General features: G+C 46.7%; 1 protein-coding gene across 2 annotated transcripts in view; it reads right to left on the bottom strand.

The window, feature by feature from the left end:
• Window positions 1-20680, bottom strand: part of LOC121445219 (tetratricopeptide repeat protein 39C) — a 93934-nt gene extending 73254 nt beyond the window's left edge. For both annotated transcript variants that reach the window (XM_041647244.1, XM_041647243.1), the window contains exon 1: window positions 20017-20680. In XM_041647244.1, coding sequence (XP_041503178.1) covers window positions 20017-20183 — 167 coding nt within the window. In that variant the 5' untranslated portion in view covers window positions 20184-20680. The remainder of the gene's footprint in view (window positions 1-20016) is intronic.
• Window positions 20681-22839: the final 2159 nt, after the last annotated feature.

The raw sequence follows: 22839 nt of genomic DNA on the forward strand, positions 1-22839 counted from the left end.
CAGCCCTGAAAAATACAGTACTACCATTTCAAAAGGATGTGTTCGACTGTCCACATGCACGCGCATACGCGCACACACACACATACAAAATCCAGTTGGCCAATCGTGACTCTCTTAAATCTCTGGATTAACCAGTATTAGAGGAAGAGAAATAGACGCCCTTCACCTAGTCCGTGCTCAGTCTGGCTGGCTCTCCTGCTTCCTGGTTAAGCTCCATGCTTACTCTAGAGATCATTCCCCAAAGTATTTGTGCCCATTGTCCTTGTGCCTGCAACTGCACACTTCATTGCTTACTATCCATAGATGCAATCAGGGGCAAAATGTTAGCGTGCAAAAAATAATTACAGGCTTTGGGAAACTTTAAAAGGGCAGATAGCTTTCAAAGCAGCTCTAGGCTTAGAGAGAGAGGGAGGAAACTGAGAGACTTGCAAAACCACTTACAGGCTCCTGCTCCCAGAATCTGGGGAGTGATGGGTGTGACTTCAGACCAAAAGCAGAGTGGAAAATCTACCCACAAACTCACAAGAGAAAGGCACTGGCCCTATCTCAAAAGTCACAACAAAAGGCTTATTGGCTGACTGCTTCAAATGGCTTTGAAATGCGGCAATTGCTTGTGAGCCCATCCTGCTAGAAGAGGGTCTCTAGCGTGCTCGGGCACACTCAAATTCTCTAATGACATAACTACACCCTTCACATTTGCTCTGCTTCCCGTGTCCTTTTTTCTCTTCCCTTTCTTTCTGAAGGACGGAACCATCAGATGGTGACCTGGAGCCTCAAATCCTCCTGCCCCTGGAGATTCCCAAGCAGAAACCCAAAAGGAAGTGTCACAGATCTAAGCCTTTTCCTGTGTGTCTCTGGCTTAGGCTCTGGCAATTGCTTCCCGGCTTGTTTTCTCCCTTCCATGCTTACACGTGCATGGCCACTAGAATTGGTAAAACAAAACAAAAACTTTAAAAAAAAATGTATGAATTATCTTGGGTGGGTGGGGGTGGGAGACAGTTCTTCCGTTCCACTCTCTGGGTGCCGAGTTTGAACTAGCACTGTAAGGCTTAGCAACCTATACCTGCTGAACGACCGAGCCATCCTGGGATCCAGAATTAGCTTTCTAAAATCTAACTCTTACATTTATATTACTCTCCTACTAAAAACCATCCAAGTTTCCTACTGCCCAAGGGACAAAGCTACAAACTGGTGGCTCTGCACATAAGACCCCACCTAATCAACACATGTCAGCTTCTTCCTCCCTTCAACACACAGCCATCTCTGCAGTCACCTGGCTGCTTCATCCTGAACAAAATACAGGTCTGGCTCAGTCTCTAGGCAACTCCTCTGCTGCACCTCCATTTCCAGGGCCCTGGGTCCAAGTTACCCATGCATGAGTGACCCCAGAACTGAACTCTTCTGAGCCTCAGCTTCTTCCTCTGCGAACTGGGGAGATGACAGCACCCACCTTCCAGGTTAACAGGGGGAACACTGTGAATAAGAACACTCAGTAAGGAAGTCCTCCAAAAGTGCTGGTCCCTGAGTCCCTGCATCTGTAAGAGGAATTGTGTCCCCTCCCCCATATTCCTAATCCCCAGGGTGGCTGTATCTGAAGATGAAGCTCTTAGGAAGGAATTGAGGTCATAGGAGCAGCATCCTGGTAGCTTTGGGACCGGAAGAGATGGTCCTACTCTTTGTCTTCACGCTGGTGTGTTGGGGGCTACAGATCCCTGGCCCCTTGACTTTCTTTGCCTGCAGCTGCTCTGAGCACGGAGACCTTGCTTTACAGCTGCTCTGATGGCAGGCTGATGAGTCTTCAGCTGAAAGAGCCCGGGAGCTGGGCGTGGCTAAGGATTTCTATAGAAGCTGCCCCTGAGCACAATACAGGGACACTGGCATTCTTGTATCAAGAGTAACCTATGTCTCCGTCCCTGTCTCTCTGTGTGTCTCTGTCTGTGTTTTTAAGTCTCAGCTCAGTTCCCGGCTTGCGCAACTGGTCCTATAGTGACACGGGAGCTACAGGACCGTTCCGGGTTTTACACAGGTGCTCAGAGAAAAGACCACATAAGCGCTCAGCAAGAAGTTGGCCAAGGAGGAGAGTTATCAGGAGATCCCAACCATGCTGGCTCCCCAAGAGCCTCCAGGGCTATTGGGTAAGAAATCTGCTTTCAAAGCCACCCAGTCTTGGACATCTCATTATGGCAGCCCAAGCTAACTAATATGCTCACTATTTCTCTTCTTGTGACATGACTTGATTGAAGTATACACTCTGTGGCTCTTTTGGGTCTTTGAAGGCAGAGAAGGAGTCTGATTTACTTATATTTCTTACCAGATGATCTTGACCCAAATTGATAGTCAGTAAATATTTAGCTTAAAAATAATGCTGAAGTTTTAATTTTTGAAACAAATATATATATTTCTATAGAACCAGATTTTGATTTTTTTTTTAAGTGTGTATGTTATGTGTGCTTTTCAGGAAGATGTTGATGTGTGTGCCCATGAGTGCAGTGCCCAGGGAGGACAGAAGAGGGCATTAGACCCCCTGAAGCTGGAGTTAGCCCAGCTCTGAGTTGCTATGTGGGTCTTCTGCAGGGACAGCAAGCACTCCTCCTGCTGGGTCAGCTCTTCAGCCCCCAGGTTTGGAATTGTAAGGGATAAATGTTGCCCCCCCCATGCTTATGTAACCTGTTCCAGGGACACAGTTACACTAAACAGAGGGGCTGTTTTTTATTGCTGGAACCATATTGACCCCAGGCTGATGACCTACAAACCAAAAAAACCTAAGTTGCCCGAAGAATATAAAAAGAACTAAATGTCTTCCTTCTTGGCCTAATTATCATATCTGCCTACACCAAAAAAAACGAAAATCAGAAGAAGAAGAAGAAGAAGAAGAAGAAGAAGAAGAAGAAGAAGAAGAAGCAGCAGCAGCAGCAGCAGCAGCAGCAATCCTTTCCTGATCTCTTAATGCTCCCAGTTCACAACAGCAGCCCTGGAGCCAATTTGACTTGAATACTACTTTATATTTGTTACAAGTTTCATGAGTTCATAGTTCATTGAGTCCAGTGTCCAAGTTATAAATTGTTAATAACAAAATATTAAAATGGCCAAACAGTATGTAGAATGACTAATTAATGTAAGGATTAAAACAATTGAGAGATATCAATCTGTACTTTCACCTAATTATACTGATTAAACCGTTTAGCTGGAAAGTTTATATACCGCTTACAAATCCCACAGGAGGTTTTCCTATCATAAAAACAATCCCTACATCCAAATCACTGGGGACTGTGTGGCACACACAATAGGACCCCTGTTTAAAATACACGTAAATTACTAAGTACCTAGAGTGGGGAGCCCTTAGGAAAGTTCAGAGGGCACAGTGAGCAGAAGTCAGGACTGCAGAGTTCAAGAACAGTCAGCTGTGCACTGTGTTAAAGATAACAGCCTTGCCTTGCACATGTCCTGGTTTTCTTCGTTGTTCCTGGGACAAAACACCCTGACAAAGCCACAGGAAAAGAAGTTTATTTGGCTCACAAGTCTGGATTACAGCTCATCACTGTAGGAAAACCAAAGGCATCAGAAATTTGAGACCACCAGACAGAGCACACACAGAGCAGGGATGAAAGGATGCAGGCACATTTGGCCTCACCTACTTGATCCACTCTAACACAGTCTAGGCTCTCCTGCCTAGGGATTGGTGTCACCAACGATGGGCAGGTCTTCAAAACACAATTAATGTAATCAAGATAAACCCTCACAGATGTGCAAGGCTAACCAGTGATGTAGGTGGGCCTTCTACTTTCATTGGTTAATAAAGAGACTGCCTTGGCCTTTGATAGGACAGAAAATTAGGTAGGTGGAGTAAACAGAACAGAATGCTGGGAAGAAGGGAAGTGGGGCAGATGCTATGCCTCTCCTCTCCAGAACAGATGCAAAGAAGTTCCGACCCAAGATGGACATAGGCTAGAATCTTCCTGTTAAGCCACCACCTCGTGGTGCTACACAGACTACCAGATATGGGTTAAAGCAAGATGTGAGAGTTAGCCAGTAAGAGGCTAGAGCTAATGGGCCAGGCAGTGTTTAAAAGAATACAATTTGTGTGTTGTTATTCCGGGTGTAAAGCTAGCTGTGCGGGAGCTGGGCAGGACGAAAAGCAGGCCTATGCGCCTCATCACTACAAACCAGCTCTCTAAACAATCCAGTGTTGCTAGATTGTGTCAAACTGACAACTGAAACTCATCAACATGATAACATCCTAAAAAGAACCAAACAGGCTTAAAATATGCCATTTATCATAACAAATGAGAAAATTATAATTGTTCTGTGTTTTCAGGAAATATCACAAAACCCTAAGGCTGCAGGTAACATTACATGCAACAGTGAACAAGCTAAGGGGCAGACTAGGGATTTCATTACTATTCCACAGAGCACTGGAGCAGGAGCCAGGACGAAAGGGCGAGAAGCAGAAACAAAAGGCATTCAAATTGGAACAGGATGAAGTTACTGCTCTTCACAGATGACAAGATGTTAGGTGTAGAAAACCCCAAGATTCCACAAAACTGAAAAAACTAATAAAAAAATCTAACAAATTGCAGTATATGAATAATATAAAAATAAGTTGCATTTATTTATACTGACAATAAAAAAATCTTAAAATGATGTTTAAAATAATCCCATTGAGTTTAGCACCAAAAAAGAATAAAATACTTAACCAACAAAGTGAAAAATTGCACACGGCAACCTACGAAACATTTCTGAGAGAAATTCAAGGAGCCAGCATGAGGGGATGGAGGTGTCCCATACTCAGGGACTGAGGGGATGGAGGTGTCCCATACTCAGGGACTGAGGGGATGGAGGTATCCCATATTCAGGGACTAGAAAATTTCATTTTGCTAAGATCTCAGTATCACCCAGAGCAACCTAGAAATTTAACATAATTGCTGCTAAAATGCCAATGATATATTTTTGAAAAAAAAAAACCTCTTAAAATTAATATGGAATCTCAGACTCCAAATAGTCAAAAATAGTCTTTAAAGGACAAAGCTGACTGTCACAGACTTCCTGACCTTAAAACCCCCTACAAACTACAGTAATAAACAGCAGTGTAAAGACAGACACACAAAACCACGGGGTAGAAGAAAATTCCAGAAATAAATGCATATGGCCAAACGATGTTCCACAAGGAAGCCAACACTATTCAACTGAGGACAGGATAGTCTTTTATTTTAACTGGGGTTGGGGGAGGTCATGGAACTCACTGTCTAAACCGGGCTGGCCTTGAACTCAGATATCTGCCTGCCTCTGCCCCGAGTGCTGAGATCACAGCAAGGAAGGGGACTCCTTTCAACAATGCGTGTGAAGGTCAGAGGTTAACAATGGGTGCTGTTCCTCAGGTTCCAGCCTCCTCTTTTCTTTCTTTTTCTGGAACTCACTAAGCTGGCCCGGATGGCTCCTGACCCACAGGAGCCCTCCTGTCTCTCTGCCTCCTGGCCCGGGATTGCAAGCACACACCATCATGCCCAGCCTTTTACATGGATGCTACCAGGGAACACACTGAGGTCTTCACGCTTGCACAGCAGGTGGTTCACCAGTCAAGCCATCTCCCCAGCCCACAGTGAGCATTTATTAACTGGCCCCTCATTCTCTGTCTCCCCCTGACAGTTCCAGTGAAGAGCGGCAGCCTACTGCATGGCTAGAAGCCTCCCAACTTTCAGGTCCTCTCAAGTTTTACTGATTCGTATTTGATTATTGCTACATACTCATGGGCATTTAGAGTTGCTGTTATATTCTGAAAATAGTGCTAGAGATTAAATAGCCAATTATTTATTTTTGCTAATATCATTAACGGGTACAAACACCCTTCAAATACATTAGCGTTGGTTCCTGTTTCTTCTCTCCCTTAGACATACAGGTAAGAGGATGAGAACCTCAGCCATGTCTATTCTGTGAGCACAAAGGAGGCACTCGTGAGCAGCCTGCAAAGGTGACAGCCAACCACATTTGTCAACTAGCCACAGGCCTTCAGAGAGTAACGGGATTGGAGCTGGGGACACGGCTCAGCGGCTCAGAGCTTGGGATGCTTTCCTGGAAGACCTGTGCGGGATGGACAGCACCCATGTGATGGCTCACAACCATCCATAACTGCAGCACTAGGGGATCTGATGCCCCTCTGGCCTCCACGGGCACAGGCATGCATGTGATACACATCAGACAGATAAAACACAAATATGAACAAAATAATAAAATAAAACTACAAATTTTAAAAATCAACAAAACTGATCAAAGTATTTTCATTATTTTTTAATCTTTAAAATACAAAATGGTTCATTTATTATGTGTGGCAATAACTATAAATGGTAAAAATGCTTTTATGGTTAAAAATATCCATCTGCTGATGTGAGGAATCCAAATACTAATTCATTTTAAAAACCCATTTTGGCCTTTTGGAAAGATCTCTCTCTCTCTCTCTCTCTCTCTCTCTCTCTCTCTCTCTCTCTCTCTGTTAAAGTGAAGCTAGACACAGCTTGATAAATTTTGGTACTTTGGTTCCTTGTGACAACGTCTGAGTCTTGTAGGCGTCTGTTACTCACTCAGACTTTCCTTGTAGACAGTTTCACCAGCATGGGTCATGAATTTGAGCTTACTTCATTATTCTGAAGGTTCCTTCACCATAATTTCCTAGGCCTTGAGCTCCCTGTGATGAGTTTTCCCAACTAAAATTCTTCTGTTCAGAGGGAGCTCCCCGTTTCACCGCCCTCTCAAAGATTCAGTCTAGAGCCGGGACATGAGAGGAACTGTGCAACTGGCCCGTGTCCCTTCCTTCTGTCTTAGTTTAGCAGTGGTAATTTTTCCATAACAAGAAAGAACCTGTAAGGTGACATCTCCGTAGTAGCAACTTGAGCTGAGCTACTTGAGATGACCACGACGGCCCCACAACCCTTCTCTCATTTTACCACTTTATTTTTCTGTATTGTTTCAAGGGGATGATTGCTAGCTCACTCTGTAATCTTCATAATTCAAGCTACTGAGGGTGTCGTCAATCATCAATGTAGAACTAGCAAAAAGACCATTTGGATAGCATACGCGGTTGACAGCTGAGGCGAATGGCATTTCGGATGTAAACAACACTCATTTTTCTGAGCAATTAAGCCAATGTGAAACAGACTATGCTGTGAAGCTTAGTTACTGCCGACCAGTATGGGTGTCCGGGCTGGCTCAGGAGTCTAGGGTCCTAGCCCACCCACACGGCCTGGTGAACTCAGCCTCTCTGCTGGCCTCAAGCAGAAGACAGCAGGGCCTGCAAGCCAGAGGGCTGCCAAGTGCTTTTCTTGATATCCCAGAGAGTTCCCTGTTCAAAATGAGGGATGGAAATTAAGTCACCTAAGCTTTTCATGGTGACTCTTCCTATGGGGAACAACCCTGAAGAGGCCACAGAGCAAGATTTTACTTTAATCCAAATGCCTTTTTAAGGAATTTCTATCATTTAGTGAATTCAACTTGAACATGAATGCAAAATGTGTGTGTTACTCCCAGATCATGTTGGAATTGCACTACAGTCTCACTAATGGTGAGACCAGAGGGTAAAATTTGTGAATATGTGTGTCCATGACGGTTCTCTTACAGTGAATGATTCACACGAATCAAAGCTCAGGGGAACCTGGTCAGAGCTGAGGCAGAAAAGTACGGTCCTAAAGTAGAGATGCTGCTTACACCATCTGTCACTCACTGGGAATGGAGTCACAGCTCAGATACAGGTTTTTCTAGAAAAGCTCCACCCCCCAAAAATGCTGATGAGCAAGGGCTCCTGCAAGAACAGGGTAGGCAAACACGCAGCTGTTGTCACACTGGGAAAGCAGAGGACACACTGTAGTATGGGGCCCTCCCAATTGCCTCTAGACACAAGGACAGTCACCCATAAGGATCCTGTCCTATTTCCCCATGACAAAATGGTCCTTTGGGCTATGTAATCTTTAGAAAAATGTGCCCTCGTTTCTGGAGATGTGGACCTTAAAATTTTAAAAACATGTTTTTAATTTGTATAGTAGACATAATAAAAGCTTACTGGATTCCTGGAGAGGATACAGATTGGTCAACACCCTGCAGTTCATAGCTAGGAAGACTTGGGTAATATCGCGGAAGAGGCCTGGGACCCGCAGGTTAGTTCTGCATTGGGTAAGACAGAAGGAAGGCCCTTTGATGGCTCTGAGTGTACACAGTAAGGGACAGGAGGATTGGGAATGACAATACTTCCATGTGTAACCAGGGAAAACTGGTGCTTCAGATCAGTAACTATGGGACTCCACCTGGGGGCTCTTCCTCCTCCAAGGAGAGTTGTGTCTGTGGCCACAGATAGCGACTGCATCCACCACCGTGCTCTAACGGCCTTGGCTCCAGCTGGGGCTGTGAGTGGAAGCAGACCTGGGTTCACAGATAAGGAAGCCTATTCTGAAGCCCTGTGGGGCTGCTGGAATTGACATAATCCCCATGGTGGGACAGGACCCAGGATGCGAGCCATCCTGCAGTGTAAGTGCTTGGCCTTCTGTCCCACACTGCCATGCTTTAGCATCTCTGAAAATTATGAAGTTATAAAACCTCTCCAATTTACCTTTATTTACATAGAAATAGCTTCGCCTGTCCCTGGTACTTGGCGAGACTGGTTCCAGGCCCTCATGGTTCAGACACTCAGCACTGACAGGTAACCAACCTGTCTGCGTTCCCAGAGCCAGGAGTCATTTAGATCACCTATAGTCCTAAAATCGCTCCATTTGTTTCTCAGCGCAGTACCTGATGCATAGAAAATTTAAATTTTGTTTTTTAGATATTTCTGGAATTTCTTTCCTTCAGGTATTTTCAATCCCTGGTTGGCTCAGCCCTGGCTGCAGCAGCTGTGGGTGCAGAAAAGCAGCAGATTCACGGCACCCTTCACAGACATGCTCTGTAAAGATCTGACTCTAACTTTGCTGGTGGCTTTGGGTGGCCACACATCACAGCATCACTGACCTATATTATCTGTAGCACATGCTAGAATCTAAGCAGAATATTATAATTCCCTTTTAATGTACTCAACATCCCATGAATTCCTGAAAATATGAAATATTGGATAAGATACCAACAAGTACAATTTATTCTATTTACTTAATTTTTTTTCATGCTCTTATACCATTTTGTTGTTAAGGAAATTGGGAATTAGTAGTTTTAAAAAGGTTTTTAATCACATGAACATGTGTATGTATCTGTGTGTGCACATGAATGCAGGTATCCACAGAGGCCAGAAACGGTGTTGGGCCCCCTGAAGATGGAGTCCTGGTGGCTGTGAGTCACCGAACATTGCTCATGGGAGGTGAGCTTGGTCCTCTACACGGGCAGTGTCCACTCCTAACCAACCATCTCTCCAACTTTACTCGGATACTGATGCTGGCCAACTCGCCTGCCAAACCCCGAAATCCATCATCTAGCCCTGAGTGCCCAGTAAAGGCTTCTGTAGAATTGACTGGAGTGGGTTTCAGGAAACAAACTGTTTGCCAAGTCACCGGGTCCGGGCATATCCCATGCTCTTAATGGGAACTTAATTATTTTGACACTTCCTGGACGAAGACAGCCTGGCCCAGCCTGGATTCTCCTTTTGAGGGTCACACCCCTTTTCTCTTAGCACAGGGAAGTGTGCGGCAACTTCCTTTCTGTTGACGTGCACAGCCCTGCGTTCTCTGCCTGTGTGCAGAAGATTCTCATCTTACCTCCCATTTGTTCACTACTATGGCTAAAGCATCTAACTACATATTCCCTTGGTGAAAGAGGGCTCAGTATAATGTGGTTTGAATTATGAATTTGTTTTACTTCTTTATACTATGGGATATTTCATCTGCCAGTCTCATTTTCAGACCACAAAGGGGGAATCACAAATCGTCTGCCACCCGAAGAGGGCACAGGTGTGATGTCATCAAGAGTCACAGCACCAGAAAACCCCAAGTGAGGCTGCCCTTGCCACAGCACAGCCCGCTGAAAGAACTCTGCTCCTCAGCATGTCGCCTACCTGGGCCAGGTGCAGGTGACACTCATGGCTCCTCCCACCGACTGGGAGACAGACCCTCAACCCCACTGTTTTCCATGAGGCTCTCCAACCCTGCTCAGTCCAGGGCAGGCTGGGCTGCACCAAGAGGAAAGAATTGATGGAAGATTCTAGTTAGTGGCTACACTCCCTGTTTATGGGAGGTAGAGTCAAAATTTTAGAGCTGCTATGGAGTACTTCAAATGGGGTCAGGAGACATGTCTACAGCATGATTGGGGACCGGAAATCTCCGTGCCTTAGCCAGTAAAGGGGACTTGCTTTTATGTACTTAAATTTTGAGGTGTGTATAGGGGGGAGAGGGAGAGGAAGAAGGGGAACAGAAAGAGAGGAAGAAGGAGGGAGAGAGGGAGAAAACATGAGCACCACGCTGTTTGTAGAGACCTGAGAAAAACTTTGTGGGGTTGGGTAGGCCCTTTCCCTCCAAGCGGATGTGGGTTGCAGGGTCACCTCAGATCATGAGTGCCATACAAGTGATTTTACCTTCTGTGCTGTCTGGATGGCCTGCTCTGGTTGTCACTGTTTCCTGGTATTTAGCCATTTATTCAAAAGATAAAAACATGTATCCAGCAATCTCTGGCAACTTTTGAGTGAGAGATGTTGTCTTCTTATCTTAATGCCTGTGCTCTTACATTTTTGGTTGTGAGCCTAGCCTGTCACGGCTGAGCCATCTCTCCATCCCACGTCTGTGGTTCTTAGCGTATAGCAGAGGCACACGGTGTTACTGGGATGAATGAGCAATCTGGCTGCTCCCGAGGCTGCTGGCCTCCTTCTGTCTGTAATGGGAGACACAGGACACAGTCTTGCCTCTCCTCTCTGTGCCTCAGTTGTACCATCTGCAGAGAGTCTGGGTCCCGATGAACGAACTCTCTTCAGAGAGGGTCTTCACAAGAAGCTACTGAGCGCAACAGACCAAACTTGGGCTGTTTATAGATACCTTCGGGAGGATAGGGAAGAAGCTGAGAAAACAGGCTTGCTGTTCACAGGGGCTTGGCTGGGGAATGAGATGGCTTGGTGGGGAGGTGTTTTTAATATTTTCCAAGCCTCACCAACTCCAGCAACCTCACGAGCTGTGTGCACAGGAAACCCTTTCAATGTAACACAGTGAAGGATGAAGGACATGGTCACAGAGATGGCTCAGGAAGTAGAGGTGCTTGCTGCCAAGCCTGACGCCCTGAGTTCAATCCCAGGGATCCACACAGTGGAATGAGAGAACCAATTCCAACAGATAAATGTCCTCTGACCTTTGACATACACAAATATATAAAGCCAAGAAGGCATGGGAAAGTCCACAACACGCTGGGTAACACCAACTAGCAAGCCGTGGAGGGTCACAGGGCGTCTCACACCAGTTGGGTGGTTTGAAAGTTTTTCTGGGTGGCAGAAAGTGGTTCGCATACTGCCTAGAAAATAACGGGTCTCTTCCATGGATTCTCTTCTGGAATTTTTATAGGAAAAACAGAGGTGGTGTCCGGTGGTCACTCACGGACTCTGGGACCAGACCTGCTCCAACACACTTGCTGTGAGGTGACCTGAGCAGTTCATTTCCTGACACTGTGCTTCTCTGCTCCATTCTAGGGAAATTATCGAAGATTCCCCACTGAGAGCACGATTACACGCAGGGTAAAATCTCAACGGGAACCTCACGCATGATCCCATACAAAACCATCATCCCTCCTGTCTGAAAGTGGAGCATGTCCCCCACAGTTTCACACACAAAGGCCGATTCAATGTTGATTCTAAACAGGCACCACATTCATGAATTTAGGTTTTAGGAGCACAGTAAATGCTGAAGGGGAACTGGAACCCCTCATCTTCGCGAACCACAGCAGGGGCCTGAAACCCTGACAGAATGAACCTTCTGAATGTCATTTTTCTTCTTCACACATTTCATGGATGATGGAGTTTGGTTTGTATTATAATAAATTATTATAAATTTATGAACTGGCCAGATGAGGTGACACAAAACCATAACCCCAAAATTTGGAGGCTGAGACAGGAGTTTGAAGTCAGCCTGGGCCACAGTGAGACTCTTGTTCCAAAAACTAAAATGAAATGAAAACTTGTGAGTTATTTATTTCTAGAACATTCCATGTAATATTTTCAAACTGTGGTTGACTGTAACTGAAACTACACACACAAAAAAAATGAAACCACAGAGACCAGTTCCGCCCCACCCCTGCCTCATCCCCTTTCAAAGTGTGAATTAGCGCTAGACAGAGTTTTAAGATCAAGGGTAGATGCATCTGGCCTCCACAGCCATTGGTTTCCTGTGTTTCTTCAGTGCTTTCTTTCCCTTGGGGCCTTTCCATTAGCCCCTTCGAAGCCTCACTGCTGTTGCTAAATAAACATCAGGGGAGAAAATGGTAAAATGTAAAGCTCAAGCAGCCTGTGAAAGGTAGAAACTGAGATCTACAAGTGGTTTCTTATAACTAGAAGGAAGGATGGAGAGATGGCTCAGTATTTGAGCGATGTTTGTGCTGAAGATCAAGTTTAGTTCCCCCGCATCTATGTCAGGCAGTGCTTAACTAGTACAGCTCCAGTTCTGCAGTAACTGATGCCCTCTGCTGGCTTCTGTGGGCACCTGCACTCACACGTGCATATACCTGCCACTCACATACATTCAATTAAAAAGTAAAATGACTCTTAAAAAAAAATAGAAAAGTCTCCGTGGTCCTCTTGTTTTCTTAGCCACATCAAAACTTCATTCTGCTTTTCTCCGCTGGCTTGGAGGAAGAAAGCCCTCCAACTGAGGGCGCTGTCAACACAGTGGAAGTGACTGAGCACAGACTTTCTGGAGGGGCACTCTTAACTTTGATCTGTACAAACGTGTGTGTGTGTGTGTGTGTGTGTGTGTGTGCACGTGCAGTTGCACCCGTGCCACAACCCAAGGTTTTAGGGAGTGGGTATTTTTGAGGGGGTGCTATTAATTTCCTCTAAGCCCAGCCATTATTCTACAAGCAATTGTATTTTTTAAAAGAATTTCACTTCAACTAAATTAATCTGAAGAAATTATTTAATCAGGACCTTTCCAAGAATTTCAACAGGTAGAAGGAAATCAAGATGAGCCTTGACAGCCACTCCACTGAGCAGGAAAGACAGAAGAATCAACAGATAAACTAACTAGCTTTTCTACCAGTCCCTCAAACCATTTTTGCTCTCAATCCTCTACTTTTCTTGAATTTCTGCACCTAAGGATTTATCCACAGACTCTAGCAACAGAGCTGAGATACCCTACTACCTCTGAGCACCCAGGACTCCTCTCAGCTTCCACCTTTCAGTGATCTGACATGGCACGGGGCAGGGAAGATGCTGGGCCATACCAGCCTGACACCCTTACCTTGAATTTTCCCATGAATGTCTAGCTTTATGGTCTCTGTCACAACTATCTATTGCTGTGTAATGCACAAGCCAGAGATGATCAAATGAGAGTGGCTGTATCCCAATAAAGCTTTATTGGCAAAGAAAGCCAGCAGGCCAGAATTGGCTGGTAGGTTATATGTTTCTACCCCCTGAATGATATCAAAACATCTCAGCTGCAATAATCCTGGTTCCACAGTCAACATGTTCTCAAAATACAGACATACAGTACATGCCTCCATAACATGTGCTATAACTGTGCTGATCAATTTAGGATCTGTATATTATTATACACATGTGCACATACACGAACATTATTTAGTACAAATTTTTCTCTTTTACCTTTAATGCTTCTTGGCATTTTATAACTTAAGATGGAAAAGAAAAACAGAATTAATAATTTTACCTATATCTTTTTTCTCTATCAAATCCTTACTTATTTGTGCATATTTATCACTGGTGCATGTTCAATGGCCAATACACATGCTATTTGTGCACATTTATCACCGGTGCATGTTCAATAGCCAATATATACTGTAATTCGTCATCTTGGGACTGAACAGAGAATTCTATGCATTCTCAGCATATTTCTTAATTATTCCAGTAATATCCACAGCCAGAAACTGGTAGCAATACTGTCAGAATAAGACCTTCAAATGTCAGAAAAAGATGCCAAGAGATGGGTGGGATGTAGCTCAGTTGGTAGGATGCATGCCTAGCACGCACGTAATCCTGAATTTGATCCCCAGCATGACACAAACTCAACACGGGGGGGGGGGTATGTCTATCACCTCATCACTCAGGAGGTCAAGGGATAGATCACAAGTTCAGTCTTGTTCTCTGTTACACAGCGAGTTTGAAGTTAGCCTGGGCTACATGAGACCCTGTCCCTCCCTGTCAAAAGAAGAGATGACAAGAGAGAAAGCAGGGGGTGTAATGGCAGCCATTAGGGGAGGAAGGAGGCTGTGTCAGGTAATTTCTATGGAAACAGAAATTACAAAGGTCACTGGAGTTCCACATGTCTCAGGTCATCCTCGGAGCTTCAAGTCTGCCCCTCTCCTACCAGCCCTCTGATTAAAAACCTTCAAGGCCTAATGAGGAAAGGACCTTGTGACATCAGGATGGAGGAACCCTAAGAAGTTAATGAGGGTCATGATAGCACAAACACACAACCGTCTCAGGAACAGCGACTCGCTACCTAACAGCAAAACAGCCCTAAGAAAAAGCCAATTCACTGGTAGCCTGCACCAACCACAGGACAGAGAACACAACAGAGAAACCATCCAGGCGTCCGCTGCTAGGCTGCAGAGCACACTGCAGCTTTGACCCTCCATGTCTGCACTACCTGGGTTTCCACTGACTCCTCTCCCAGACCCAGCTTAAACCGTACCATCTCTCACATCCTTCTTCTCATCTTCCCCAGCTCTGCATGAAGCTCAGGCAGCATTTCCTCTGCGAAATGTCCTCTGGCTGGGCTTGCCACTGTTTGCTCTGTCCCTGTACACTATGGTGACCTGTGAGTGTGTTTCCCAGCCTCTCTGCTAAGGTCCACGTACAGCAGCAACACGAACCTCACCAAGTTTAACATCGGCCCCAAGGTCTGAGTGTGGGTCACACAAGCCAACAGCAGTTCAGTGTGCGGACCACTGCATAAGAGCACTGAGCTCTGGGAACAGGAGGATCACACGGCCTCGGGCTCAAAGCAGAGCAGTCCTGAGGCACTGGCCAGCAGCTTTTCCTTACTACAGCAAAAGACTTGACCCGAGTACTTACATAGAAATCCTTCTTAAGCTCAGTGGTATGGGGGATCACAGTCCACTATCAGTTGATACCATGGTAAGGGGCAGCCAGTGGTACGTGACGGTAGCTTACATAGGAGTAAAGAATCACATGTCATGGGACACAGGACACGAAAGAGCACAGGCAGAACCAGGTTTACTCCTTTTGTTACAGACTTCTCAAGAACTGTCAGAAGGTGCTGTGAGAAATAACCTCAAGCCCCCAGTGATCTAAGAACCTCCAACTAGGTCCAACCTCCTAAAGGCTCCCCCTTTCAATAGAGCCCAGGCTTTAACTACCTCCTAAAGGCTCCCCTACCAATAGCGCCCAGGCTTTAACCACCTCCTAAAGGCTCCATCTCTTCAATCGTCAGGCCTTTAACTTCAATAAACCAGAGAGACACAAACCACATTCACACACAGCACAAACTGGTCCTGGTCTCTGTGAAAACATCTCCAAGTGCCTGACAGAGGCTGAGCGCCCATCGCAGGCAGCTCATTAGGGCAGGGCCTCTGCTCTTTGTGTAAGGGGCAGCAGCTACAAGGTCTTGTTGACATCTCAGAAGAAGGTCTCTACTGTGCAGATATTTCTCATCCCCATGGAAGAACATCTGCGCTACACAATCCAGAAGGACTTTCGTTGTCAGCAGTTTCTACAAGGGACCATGGCTCATGTGGTACCTATTGATGAAGCTCCTCTCCTTAAACAAAAAAGTTACTTTAATGCTAGATAGTGTTTCTTTGTCCATCTAAAGGAGAGGACTTTTACCAGAAAGGGGAGTAGGTCACTGTTAGAAGACATTGTTAGAAGACAATAAAAATAGCTAGGTGTTGTAGGATACTTGATTGTGTTGTGAAACTCCAAGACTGTAGTAATAAAATTAACCTTGGATTGGGGAAGGGGTACAGAGCCAGTGACTAGCTGAATTAGCCATAGGGCATATGGAGTACCCAGGGAGCTGCTAGAGATAGGCATAGGACATAAAGGGAGGGGCTTAGAGGCTCACGGTCCTGTTTTGTTCTGGGACAAGTGGAGAGATACTTGCTGGGTCCCTGCTGGTCACCAGGTTTTTCACCTGAATTATCCATCTCCTGGCTCCCACTCCTCTGTGGACATGCTGAGCTAGAAGTGGCACTCAAACACTGGTCATGAAGTCCATGTTGAGTTTCCAGCAGGACATTCCCTGCTGGAACGGAAGAAAAGTTTCCTAAAGTATCGTGTGTCTGTCAAATGTGGTATATGAGGTGAGCATGACATAGGAGAGCTAGGGACAGTCAAGATGGCTCAGGTGGTAAAGGTGCTGGCCACCAAGCCTGAGGATCTCAGTTTGAGCCCCTGGTCCCACATAATGTATACACACACACACAAACAATGAATAAATAAATAAATCAGATGTAATTTAAAAGGTATATATGAAAGCTATTTGCATAAATGGAGGCATTCAGCCTTGTGCTGAGATGGTGGTGACAGCAGCAAGCACCAACATCACCAGCTTTCACTGCATGCATGCATGGCGTATCAAGACAGCTAGCTACAGCTGCATGCACCCATGGCATACCAAGACAGCTAGCTACAGCTGCATGCATGGCATACCAAGACAGCTAGCTACAGCTGCATGCACCCATGGCATACCAAGACAGCTAGCTACAGCTGCATGCACGCATGGCATACCAAGACAGCTAGCTACAGCTGCATGCACCCATAGCATACCAAGACAGCTAGCTACAGCTGCATGCACCCATGGCATACCAAGACAGCTAGCTACAGCTGCATGCACCCATAGCATACCAAGACAGCTAGCTACAGCTGCATGCACCCATGGCATACCAAGACAGCTAGCTACAGCTGCATGCACACATGGAGTACCAAGACAGCTAGCTACAGCTGCATGCACGCATGGAGTACCAAGACAGCTAGCTACAGCTGCATGCACCCATGGCATACCAAGACAGCTAGCTACAGCTGCATGCACGCATGGAGTACCAAGACAGCTAGCTAAAGCTGCATGCACACATGGCATACCAAGACAGCTAGCTACAGCTGCATGCACACATGGCATACCAAGACAGCTAGCTACAGCTGCATGCACACATGGCGTACCAAGACAGCTAGCTACAGCTGCATGCACCCATGGCATACCAAGACAGCTAGCTACAGTTGCATGTATGCATGGCATACCAAGACAGCTAGCTACAGCTGCATGCACCCATGGCATGCGGTTCTCCTGATTCTTATTTTTCATTTGTTTGTCTGTCTGAGACTGGGTCTCGTGTATCTTAGGATCTCACATTCACTATGTAGCCAAAGATAACCTCTAACTTCCCATCCTGATCCTCAGTCTTTACTCCAGAATGCTGGGATTCGAAGCATGCACCACCACACCCAGGTCAAGTGGTGTGAAAGCCTAGGAATAGAAACCAAAGCTTCACACACAGTAGGCAAGAACCCAATCAGCTGAGCTATATCCCTGTCCCCAGCTCTTTTCCTGTTACATTTAACAGCCAATCACACCGTGCTGTGGGCACTGTTACCACTACCTTCATTTTACAGGCAATGAAGCAGTTTTGGAGAAACTGAAAAGTCAGCATCCACAACAGGGCAGGGCTGGACTGGAGCCCCAGTCACTGGATGCCTGTTTCTGATCATCCTTCTATGCAACTGTGCTTCCCCGCACATGGGTGAGACGTAGCACATGTTGGAGGTGGGAGAACCACAAGGTCTTCCCGCATCCCAACACAGCAGATGGAGCAAGGGAAAGCTGATGAAAAAATGCTGTCATTCTGTCTTCTCTCCCTCCATCCCAACTAAAGCTTTGTAACAACAGTGGGGGCGGGGGGGAGGCCCGTCCAGGCAGACTGCAAATGTCTCACAAATTTAGCAACGGAGGAAGAACGATGAAACCCAAGATTTGACTTAGAACCGTGGTGATGGACCCCATTGATGCCAAGAGTCTCGGTCCCTCACTGCCACACTCACAGTGAAAATGGGCGAGGGAATGCGGCTGGTACTTGTGCTTGGCAAAAAAAAAAAAAATAGATATTACAAGATAGTTTCCTTCCTTATTCCCAGTTCCCATTGGAAAACACAGTAGACAGCGCCCAGCTGCACATTTCCCCATCTCCTTCCTCACAGACAAGTTCTGTTCAAGCTGCAGCTCTCACAGCGGTCCTCTGCTGACACTCGGGCAGCCTGCTCAGTGCTCGACCTTCCAAACGCTGTGACCTTCGAGTGCAGGTGCCTCGCACTGTGGTGACCCCCACCATAAAGTTATTTCATTGCTACCGTTATGAATCATAATGTAAATATTTCTGGAAATAGGTTTGCCAAAGGAGTCATGAGCCACAGGATGAGAACCACTGGACTAAATAAAGAAAAAGTCTGCTTTCAATGTAACAGTAACACTACTGCTTGGGCTATATTGTGGGCTCCAGACCAGCCAAGGCTACATGGTGAAACCCTGTTTAAAAAAAAAAATTATAACTAACCTACAAGCAAACGATAAGACAGAATTAGTAACTTTTTAAAAAATCCTCCATCAAAGACTTTGATGAAACACCTTAAATCAAACTTATGTAGTGAGTATGTGTGTTTGTGTGTGTTTTAAATAATACATTCTGAGTAAGTTAAAATGTTTTCATTTCAGACCCACAGGGTGAGAAGAAGCTCACTTAAAATTAAAAGTACAGTGGAGCCCAGATGTGGGTTCAAGTCTGTAATCCCTAGCACTGGGGAGGCTGAGACAGGAGGCTAGCAAGGCTAGCCTAAGCTACAAATCATAGACTATGTCTCAAAACAAAAGCAACAAAGCAAACCAGGTCTAGTGAAAAGTTCCTACTTGCAAGATATCTGCTTTGCTGTTTGGGGAGCAGTAGCTCGGCTCGGTGAAAACCGCCATCCTTTGAAGCCTAGGCATTTCTCATTCGCTAACACACTCAATTCTCCATCACAACTAGACTGTGATTCGCTAATTTCAACCTTCACTACGGGCGTCAAGAAACTATGAGGCATACGCCCTTAAACATCTGATTGCTAGGCATCTGATTGCTGGCCCAAGTTCACAGGGCAAACTAGCTTGCTTCCTGAAGCAGAACACCTGGATCCCACAACAGCAAGAAAGCTACGAGGCTTACTTAGTTCTTGAGTTGAATTCCTCAAAGACAAATTAACGGAACACACGTGTTTCTCCTTCCATTCTTCCGTATTTTAAGAAAAAATTTCCTCTACTTTCTTTTTACCAGAGAAAATTCTTAATAAATCTTGAAAGACATCAGTAACTCATTTCGAAGACTGAGGCTTTGGAAGGATAGGCAGAGAAGGATCGGTGAGCAGAGTTTGGTCTGAAATTTTGAAGTTCCTGCACAGCGCGACACTTAAGACTACACTGTCTGTAAATAACAAAAGCTCCGGGAATGGCACAAAGCAAAGCGCCACACAAGGACCCGGCAAGGGTGCAGCAGGCTGTGTTAGGGTCACAAAAGGCTGCCCAGGCAGCAGGCGAGCCAGAGTCTCAACCATGCAAGTGCCAGGCTCGTTGCTGCCTCAGATGCATTAGTTCCCTAAGCCACCTATGGTGGGTGAGCCACCGCTCGAAAGCAGCAGAGAAACACTGGGCACTCCTAGGAGGGCAGAAAGTGAGCAGAGAATGCGGTGTCTGGGAGGGAAGGGACAACGCAGCGGGGGATGGGGTGGGGAGGATCGGGCCAAGGCGCAGGGCAAAGGCTGCAGATAAAGCCTTGGGAAGCGAAAAGAAGCGGGGAAGAGAGCAGCCGCTGGTCGCGAGGTGACCACCCGGAGCGCGCAGCCGGGGCAGAGAGTCGGAAGAGTGGTGTCACCTGTATTGTTTGAAAAGCTGATCCGACTCCCTGAAGCCGTTGTTGAGCAGCATGTTGATGCCAGCCAGGGCCAGCTCTGCGTCCTGCAGGGGCGCCGCCGCCGCCGCCGCCGCGTCCGACTCGATTTCATCCCTCCGCTGCGGCCGCTGCTGCTCCGAGCCGGCCATGGGCGCTCGAGGCTCCGCGCGGGCCGAGGCGAGGTGCGGGAGGCGGCTGCAGCGGCCCGCGCTCCCCGAGCCCCGCTCCGACCTGCCGGGAGCCGAGCACAGCAGCCGGCAGGGGGCGGGGAGGGACGCGGAGGCGGAGCCGCCGCCCGGCTGCGGCGCGGGGAACGTGGGCGTCCGGCCGCCCCCACCCGCCGCCCAGGATTACTCAGCAGCCGGCTCGCGGCCACCCCAGCCGTTTCGGGTGTCTGCGCCCGCTTCGATCCAGCGTCTCCCGAGCCGCCTCCGCTTCCCGCAGCTCCTCCAGGCCCCGGAATCAGCTCCAGCGGCCCCCGGACCAGGGTCCAGGCTGCTGACACCCACGCGAGGCCCCAAGGCCCAATCCTCCCAGGATAGGGTGGACCGCGGACGCACTGGGAGGGCGGGGGAGCTTGACTCGGGGTCAGAGAACTCCTGGTCCTCTGCGACAGAGCGCGGCAGGACTCCCAGGTGGCTTTGGCTTGGGCTTCAGTGTCAGAACCCTTGGGAGTCACCCCCAACTTCGCCCCGACCGGGGCCGCCCACTAGGCTTAAGGCAGCCAATCCCCGAGCAGGTGGGCAGTGGGGGCGTGGCCTCAAGCATCTGGACCACTTGCTAGGGCCCACCACCAACATGAGCGCCAAGGAGAGACGAGGGTCCCTTTGCCACATAGCTAAATATTTAAAAGTATTAAGAAGTAAGCTATTAAGGTGTGTTTTAGCATCTTGACTTGCCTGTCAGTGAAACGAAAAAAAAAAAAGCTGTGGTTTTTATGTAAGCAAATGTCAGCAAAATGCCGAAGGTGATAATTTAATCAGAGTGCAGTCTCACTTCTGATGGTGAGCTGCTGGTGCCTGTGCGCACCATTTAGACACAAAAAAGAAATCAGTTTATGGGTTTTCAAAATGTTATCATCTTTACTTTAGCAGTTAAACAATACTGTTAAAGGAAGATTATGTCAAATGGACTGCCTTCCTGCCTTAGAGCTCATTCACTTCAATTAGAAGAAACTAAGAAACTTCCCTGCTGAATGGCTTTACACATTAAATCCATTCATACACAGGATCTAGACATTGCCACAAATATAACATCCAACACTATAGTGAGCTTAGACAAAGTATCACACAAACTCGCGGTATGCGTTAGTCGCATTGTTCTCTGTAGGATTCCTTACAAGACTAACTCCTCTCATTTTCATCCATAAAATTTAAGAGTAGCGCCAGTAGCTGTCATCTCTCAGCTGGTAGACTTCTCTTTCTCCTTTCTTATAGGACTCATGATGCTAGTCAGGCTGACCTGGAATTCCTGGCCTCCCAGCTAGCTAAGACGACAGGCCCACGCCTCAAGTCTAGCTATTCGGTACCACTGTTGTAAAAATCAAGCTAATTCGTTGTTTGAGGCAGAGTTTTACTCTGTAGCCCAGACTGGCCTTGAACTCCCTGCAATCCTCCTGCCTCAGCCTCTGGCCTGCTGGGATTACAATTTAAAATAACACGCCTGGCTAACTAATTCTTGACAATAGCTGAAATTAAAAAATTGGAATTACTAAAATAAAAATAATGTGTCTCTGCCTGGATATGGTTCCATCTAGTTAGAAATCATGGCATTCAAGCTAAGGTCTTTACAAACTGACCCTGTGATTTTTCTAATCCAATGCTCTGAACTAGAGTCACCTGCTTTAATGGCATTCAAACTGTAACCTCATTTTTGGGGTACTGTAATGATATATTTCTAGGGGACCTGAATGGCATCCTTGTTAAGAATGGATGCTGAGGGCTACACATCCCACTGAGAGCAGATCCCATATGACACAGGGCCAGGGTCTCTTTAAGAAATTTATGTGTATTCACATTTTGGTGGACAAGCCATCAGGAGGTCTTAGCATGGTACTGCCCACTGCATCCACTGAGACCCCTGACCTCACAGCGTCTGCTGCAGCCCCTGCTGCCGGCCTCTCCATGTGCTTTCCGCTTGCAGGCTGCTGGGGCTTTGGGGCCCACGGAGCATCCACCCTAAGTCCCTGCACAACCTAGGCAACAGGGAGGTGAGACAGCTGCTCCTCTCCCACCTGGTAAGGGGACAGAGCACAGTCTTCTGTGCATTTACAGCTGGGGAAAGAGGGGGGGCTAAAAAAGAACTTTGAAGATATTTGTGACACCATAGGCATTGTTAACAAGTTGGATTTGGGGCCTTGCAACTGATAGGGAATCAGAAAAGACAAAGTAATTTCTGTGGGGCTAGTTCTATCTCAAGGGCCCACCACAGTGGGTTAACAAACTTCAGGACAGCTGTCCAGCTCCCCAGCATAGACAGAGGAAGGGATCTAGAGAGAGGGTGAAGTCCATAGTGTAACATACCTCACACATATGCAGTTGTGGGATTTAATCAGATATAAAATAATTCAGCTAGTTTTTGAGTTATAAATGGATACTTGAAAGCATCTGCTCAGTAGTGAGTGATAAGAAAAGGATTCAAAAGAGATGGCTGGGGCACAGCAATAGGGAGCTTGCTCCCCATGCCTGACACGGAGGTCCAATCCTCAATACTACCCAGAGCAAAGGGATTCAAAGGTGGCTCCCAAACCCCAAGAGAATGTTGATGCAGCTACGACTGGCAATGACACACCCAGCCACATCTCAC

The sequence above is a fragment of the Microtus oregoni genome, unplaced genomic scaffold (assembly GCF_018167655.1).
Source record: "Microtus oregoni isolate MIOR12 unplaced genomic scaffold, Mior012 000166F_ref0000362, whole genome shotgun sequence".
Classification (NCBI taxonomy): Eukaryota; Metazoa; Chordata; class Mammalia; order Rodentia; family Cricetidae; genus Microtus; species Microtus oregoni.